This window comes from Numida meleagris, chromosome 6 (genome assembly GCF_002078875.1).
Source record: "Numida meleagris isolate 19003 breed g44 Domestic line chromosome 6, NumMel1.0, whole genome shotgun sequence".
NCBI lineage: Eukaryota > Metazoa > Chordata > Aves > Galliformes > Numididae > Numida > Numida meleagris.
In genome coordinates this window covers 40,144,980-40,152,364 of record NC_034414.1, presented here as the reverse complement: position 1 = coordinate 40,152,364, position 7,385 = coordinate 40,144,980, and the positions used below count along the sequence as shown (strand labels likewise).

General features: G+C 61.0%; 1 protein-coding gene across 1 annotated transcript; it reads left to right on the top strand.

Moving 5' to 3' along the window:
* IRF2BPL (interferon regulatory factor 2 binding protein like) lies at positions 4,115–7,112 on the top strand. Its single transcript, XM_021403125.1, has one exon. It carries the CDS (start codon positions 4,144–4,146, stop codon positions 6,370–6,372), a length of 2,229 nt encoding a protein of 742 aa, XP_021258800.1. The 5' UTR covers positions 4,115–4,143; the 3' UTR covers positions 6,373–7,112.

Here is a 7,385-nt window from a genome sequence, read left to right as displayed (position 1 = left end):
AGGAAAATACAGAATTATAATGAGATGAGAACTGAAATGATAAACAGAAACATGTAATTACACTCCTGTTCTTTGTAACCAGGTGTTTTGACACTTCATGGCAGCTTCTAGTAGAAGACAATGTTGTTCAACTTCGAATTTGACAAAATTCTGCAACTTCTTCCTGAAGTGTTTGTGTTTTGATTTGCTGAACACGTTCCCTTTACCTACAAGCGCTCTGTTCATTGCTAATCTCTACATTATTTTGAAGCCAGTAATTTGATTGTGACGGATTTCGTTTTATTTGCTGTACTGAGGTAAATCCATGTAAATCACACTCTCGGGAGTGCTCTTTCCTTCTGGCCCGTGTATTTTTTCCAGCTGTAGCTGCTGTTCTGACCACGGAGGGAAGAGCCCTTTCTGTGGCTGAGCGCCTCCAGCCTGAGCAGCTGCTGCAACTGCCTCACCACTCGGTGCCAGAGCTTCGCACCGCGAGCAGTGAAGAGTTAAGCACATTCCCAGGCTGGGAGCATTTAGAGCATTCTTTCCCAGACTGTCCAGATCATGGGCTCCTAATTATTGCTGCTCGCAAATGCTGGGGCTGTCCTATATTCCGCATAATTAACATTGGACTGCTGATCAATAATCAGCAATATTGCAGTGCCAAGATCAATAGCGATCCCAGTGCTTTGGTGGCACAAGAGTAGAGCGTGGCAGACCTGGGGCTCGGTCAGGCACATGGAATGTGTCCCTCTTTCCTTCATGGTGCAGTGCACCCTCTACTTCCTAACAGCTGCGCTAAGAAAGGTGCTGGCCACTTTGCACACCTTGTGTTTCTTATGATCATTTTGATTCCTTCATTCAAATCCAAGGCTCACTTGCTATTTTGGCGTTACACAGATGTATGTGCGCGCATCTGTAGTATGGAATACAGTAGGTAACAGGAATAAAGGGAAAAGGATTCTTGGATGGCAGTATTTATCCTAGCTCTGAAAGAAAGGAATTAGATGTTACGTCTGACAGTGAGGACTGTGTTCCTGTCCACAGGGACCACTGACGGGCTGTGAGCGACAGGCAACGCGCAGAGTCCCAGCACTGCACCCAAAGTGCTGACTCGCATCTCTGCGCAGAAAGCAATTGTGTAGCGGTTGTTCGCAACCGCCGCATGGTCTCTCCTGGTGCTCCCCTCCCTTTTATTAAACACATTACTGTCCTTTTTCCCCCTTACGCTATTTTTTGTTTGCCTGCGTCTTTTTTTCATTTAGCCAGACCAGGCCCCTGAATGGCTTCATTATTTGGGCGTCCTCTTTTCCTCCTCCAAACGCAATTTTAATTCCTGGATTATTTCAGAGCTAAACAAACACCGGCCACGTTCAGCACAAAGCCCGCCAGGCCCACGTGGCTGCCCCTGCCCCACCAGCAGCGCTGCAGGGTGCGGAGGGCGCCAGGTGAGCGGTACAGCGCAGCCCTTGCAGGGACACTGCTGCCGTGCACCGCAGCTCTGTGACATTGCCGCCGTTCAATCTATTCTCCGCTAACAGATTAGATCGATCCTGACAACTCGTTCCCCGTGAAGGTGCCACGGTGTGCCTTTTATTTGCATTTACATTGCGGCTCTCTTCATCAATCAACTTTCAGGGATCACCACCGCTGCTGGCCATATTGTTGCTGCGCTGACACTTCATCTTTAAGTGCCACTTGCGTAATGGTACAGTGTGTGCCCGTGACCAAAGTTTAAATCAGGGTTTAATCATTACGGAAAAACAAACATATTTCCACGACTGTGTATCCTGCAAGTAAAAGTAAAGGCAGTTTGCTCGGGTCACAGATGCTAATCTCCGCTCTTGTTCTGTTCGCAAACTATAGAGGGAGTCGACAGCACCTGCAAATGGTTTTCTGAGGCTAGATTATATCTAAGGCGATTATTATTTACACCCCCATAAAGGCAGCTCTCGTGAGCGGGGAGGGCGGGCTGCTTCTCGGAGGTGGGCGCTGCCAAATAAGGGCCCTTTTGCAGGGTTCGGGGGAGCGGGGGCGAGGGGCGGCTCCGCTCAGCGGGGCCGCGGTGCTAGCGAGGCCGTATGAGGCACCGGCGGGCGGCTGGCCCGCAGCTCTGCGCTGGCAGCCTCCGCGTTCCAAGCGGGCCCGACCTCTTCCCGCGGCTCCGCTCTGCTTCTCACGCGAAGATCGGCACGGGGCAGTACGCGGGCAGGGAAGGGGCTGACCTCGCGTGAGCCGTAGCGAGCGGAGGTGACCTGCTCCGTCAGGTGAAGGCACGCGGGCTTGCGGGCCCGGCAGCTGGCCCTGAGCCCCCGCGGCTGGGAGCACCCCCTGCCCGTCCGCGTCCCGCGGATCGCTGCGTTAGAACCGAGCTCCTCACGGAACGGTATCTGCGCCTCCAGCTCGCCGTGTGGGTCGTATTAAGCTTCTCCTTTAAAACAGCTCCTTTCACACACCTATCAAATTCGTTTGCCGGCTTCATAGATTATAACCAGACGCATATAAAACGCTTTAGACAACTAAAAATGGAAATGAGACGCTCTGGCGATAGGAAAGGAATTATTTAAAGGAACAACTTTTCGTCATGTGAGTTGGGGAACGTTATTAGCCGGGCACGAGGCAGCTTTGTGCTCGGTGCTCAGCCGCCAGTAAGCGGCCGCGCGTACGCGAGCGTGCGCTCGCACGCGTTTGTGTCCGGGTGTCCGCGCCCGCCCCGCCCGGGGCGCGGCGCAGCCCCACAAAGGCCGCAGCTCAGCTCAGCGCCGCGCCCCCAGAGCAGCCCGGCGGCAGCACCGCGGCCACCCGGTGCGGCAGAGGCTCCCGGAGCGCGCTGACGCAGCGAGCGGCGCCGCGCCCCGCGCGAGCCGCAGGGCGCGCCCGTGACGCAACGGTGCTCTCCGCACGAGCGGCGCCGCTCCGCGCGACGCCGGCGTCCGCAGCGCTGCTCCGCCCACGGAGCTCGGCGGGGAAGGGCCGGCCCTATTTGTTTTGCTTTCCTCCCGCCGAAGCGAACGTTCCGCTTATTTGCGTGGAACGGAGTTGTTGTGAGCGCTCTGCCTGGTGGCAGCGTTACGCAAGTATCAGCAGCCGGTTAAAGGGGTAAACGGGAAAAAAGCCGCGCGTTCCGACGGCGCCGGGGGATCCTCCTCCTTCTCCTCCTCCTCCCCCCCGCACGAGCGCGGGAGGATCTCGGCGGTCCCTCACCCGCCGCCCCGCCCCACGTGGCACCGCGGGGTCGGGCACCGGGCGCTCGCTGCCTCACACCCGGCAAACGAGAGCGAACCGAGAAGGCGCAGCCGCGAGCGCAAGCGCACGCCGCCGCCGTGCTGCGGCGAGAGGCGCGACCCGCCGCCGCGCCCCGCGATCGGGCAGGGCGCCGGGCATGCGTGCTGCGCGCAACAAGTGGATGCGCGACGCGGGCGGAGGAAGGCGGCGGGGGAGAGGGGTGCGGAGCTGGGTCGTGACGCGGGGCTCCGCCCGGGCGCGCCGCCCCGCCCCGAGCCGGGCAGGGCTGAGCCATGCTGAGCCAAGCCGGGCGCGCGGAGGAGGAGGAGGAGGAGGGGCGGCGCGGGGGGAGCGCGGCGCGGCGCGGAGGAGGGGGCGCGCGGGCACGGCGGCGGCGCGCGGTAGCGCGCTCGGACTGCGAGACAGCGGCGAGGATGTGAGTGAGGAGCAGGCGGCGCCGCTCGCCACGCTGCTGCCGCTCCGCCGCCGCTCGGGGAAGTCGCGGCGCTCCGCCCGGGTGCCCCTCGTAGGCGGCGCGGATCGGATCGGTTCGGATCGGCGCGTAGGGAACGGAGCGCGAGCTCGTCAGGCAGCCGCGGCGGGTGGAAGGTGACCCCCCCTCGTCTTCCTCCGAGCACCTCCGCCTCCTCCCGGAGGAGGAGCAGCGGCGGAGAGGCAGAGAGCGCCGGGAAACAGACGCGGCGAGAAGGCGACCCCCGCCCAGCCCCCCGCTGCAGCGGCAGACGCCGTTCCCCTCCCCGCCGGGGCAGCAGCGCCGGGAGCGGGCGGCGGCGGCCGTCCCCGGCTAGCAGCGGGCGAGACCCGGCCGCGAGCGGCGCCCGGAGCAGGTACGGACGCTCCTTCCAGCTCCGGCCCGCGGGGGAAGAGCGAGGCGGCCCCGACAGCGGCGGCGGCGGCGGCTCCCCGGCCAGCGGCACCATGTCCGCCGCGCAGGTGTCGTCGTCCCGGAGGCAGTCGTGCTACCTGTGCGACCTGCCCCGCATGCCCTGGGCCATGATCTGGGACTTCACGGAGCCCGTCTGCCGAGGCTGCGTCAACTACGAGGGCGCCGACCGCATCGAGTTCGTCATAGAGACGGCGCGGCAGCTGAAGCGGGCGCACGGCTGCTTCCAGGACGGCCGCTCCCCGGGCCCCCCGCCGCCCGTCGGCGTCAAGGCGGTGCCGCTCTCGGCCAAGGAGGCGGCGGCGGCGGCGGCGGCGGCCCAGCAGCAGCTCAACCATGTGGACGCGTCCTCCAAGGCGGCCTCGGGGCTCGCCCAGTCCGGCCTGGAACGCTACGGGCTGAGCGCGGCGGCGGCCGAGCAGCGCGGCCGCTTCGAGTACCCGCCGCCTCCGGGCAGCCTGGGCGGCGGCCACGGCACCCGCCTGCCCAACGGGCTTGGGGGACCCAACGGCTTCCCCAAGGCGCCCGAGGACGGCCCGCCGGAGCTGAACCGCCAGAGCCCGAACTCCTCGTCGTCCTCCTCCTCCTCCCGCCGCGGCGCGCACGGCGGGCTGGTGTCCGGCCTGCCCCCGGGGGCGACGGGCGCGCAGCTCAACGTGCCCCCCAACCTGCTGCCGCAGACCCTGCTCAACGGGCCCGCCGCCTCCGGCGTGGCGCTTCCTCCACCGCACGGGGGCCTGAGCGGCCGCGGCGGCGGCGGCGGCCCCCCGGCGCCCTCCGCCTCTTCCCAGGGGGGTGCGTGCGGCGGCGGCAGCGCCGCCGGAGGAGGCGGCGGCCAGGCCCCGGAGGGCTGCGGCAAGCGGCCGGGCTCGGTGTCCAGCAGCGACCAGGAGCGCGAGCTGAAGGAGAAGCAGCGCAACGCCGAGGCGCTGGCTGAGCTGAGTGAGAGCCTGCGGAACCGGGCCGAGGAGTGGGCCAGCAAGCCCAAGATCGTGCGGGACACGCTGCTGACGCTGGCCGGCTGCACACCCTACGAGGTGCGCTTCAAGAAGGATCACGCCCTGCTCGGCCGCGTCTTCGCCTTCGACGCCGTCTCCAAGCCGGGCATGGACTATGAGCTGAAGCTCTTCATCGAGTACCCCAGCGGCTCCGGCACGGTCTTCTCCAGCGCCTCCGGCGTGGCCAAGCAGATGTACCAGGATTGCATGAAGGACTTCGGCCGCGGCCTCTCCTCGGGCTTCAAGTACCTGGAGTACGAGAAGAAGCACGGCTCTGGTGACTGGCGGTTGCTGGGGGACCTGCTGCCCGAGTCCGTGCGCTTCTTCAAGGAGCTGGTGGGTGCCGACATGCTGCCGCAGCCCTACCTGGACGCCAGCTGCCCCATGCTGCCCACGGCGCTGGTGAGCCTCCCACGGCCGGGGGCCGGCGCCGGTGGGGCGCAGAGTGCGGCTGCAGCCTCCCGCGGCCCGGGCGGTAGTGGTGGCAGTGGCAGTGGGGCCATGCGCAAGAGGAAGGCGTCCCCCGAGCCCTCGGACTCGGCCGAGGGGGCCCTGAAGCTGAGTGACGAGCAGCAGCGGCAGCAGTGGATGGCCAGTCAGAGCGAAGCGCTCAAGCTCACCATGTCGGCCGGGGGCTTCGGGGCGGTGCACGGTGGGGGCCCCCCGCCGCCGCCACCGCCGCCCCTTGGGCCCCACTCCAACCGGACCACGCCGCCCGAGTCCGCCCCCCAGAATGGACAGTCCCCCATGGCTGCGCTCATGTCGGTGGCCGACACGCTGGGCAATGCCCACTCGCCCAAGGACGGCAGCTCGGTGCACTCCACCACCTCTACCCGCAGGAACAGCAGCAGCCCCGTGTCACCGGCCTCCGTGCCGGGCCAGCGCCGCCTGGCCTCCCGCAACGGGGACATGAACCTGCAAGTGGCCCCTCCTCCCCCCAGCGCCCACCCCGCCATGGACCAAGTGCACCCCCAAAACATTCCGGACTCCCCCATGGCCAACAGCGGGCCCCTGTGCTGCACCATTTGCCACGAACGCTTGGAGGACACCCACTTTGTTCAGTGCCCCTCGGTGCCCAGCCACAAGTTCTGCTTCCCCTGTTCCAGAGAGAGCATCAAGGCCCAAGGGGCGACCGGCGAGGTCTACTGCCCCAGCGGAGAGAAATGCCCCCTCGTAGGTTCCAATGTGCCTTGGGCGTTTATGCAGGGCGAGATCGCTACCATCCTAGCTGGGGACGTTAAAGTGAAAAAGGAGAGAGACCCTTGAGTAGGAAATCCGATCCCTTCAGGCTCCTGAAGATGTAGAATTGTGAATATAACGAACTGCAAAAGTTAGTCTTATGTATAGACATTATTTTCGTCGTATGTTTCTATATTTTGAAACAAAGGTATGTACTCTTCTTCATTTGAAGGATAGAGCTGGTTTTTGTTAAACAGAATATAATATTGTTTGGTTACTACATAATACCTGTTCTCATTTCTTTGGCAGTGTGTTGGCTAGGTACCAAGTTAATAGCCCTTAGCGATTACCTGCTGCTGGTGTGTATTTTTGTAAATGTATGCACTTCTCTGACAGAAAGAAGAAAAACAAAAAACAAAAAAAATTTTTTTTTTTTTTGCCAAGGCCAGTGTTGATGCCTAAAAAATTGCTACGAAAAATGGTGACAGCTTCTGTTTTACGAGCCCTGAGTGTTGGTCCTTCACTTTATTTTTTCTGTTTTTGTTTTTTGTTTGCAAACGGTGGGGTGGCTCTGGGGGGAGGGTGTTTTTTTGTTGCAAGTTTGTAAGGAAAATGTTTCAGTTTGTTTCTATTGATCTGAACGTTTTTAATCTTCATGTGTTTTTCGTTTTTGCTTTTATTGATGCACGGATGCTTTTGAACAGTAGAGCAAAATGCTGTACATGAAAACATGCTCTGTTTGTCCTTTATACATTTCTGTAGTTAACAGAACACTGTAATGTGCCTTGGAGCTTAGTAAATTGTAATAAATTCAATTGATATTAATACTCTTTGAGTAGCAAGTGGTGTTCTTCGCAGAGCTCAGGCAGTGTGTGCTCATTTAAAAGTCCCCACGATAGCAGAGCTGCAGATCGCCGCGCTAATTGTGCTACTGCACGCACGCTTTCACACACACGTCGCGAGATGATGATGATGATGATGTTGATGGTGTTATCGAATTCATCTAAACCTTGGCGCCGTGCCTATTTACGTTTCACCTTTAACGCTGCAGGAACAGTTGCTGACTAAGCATTTTCTATTTACTGGTTCTGCATCTCATT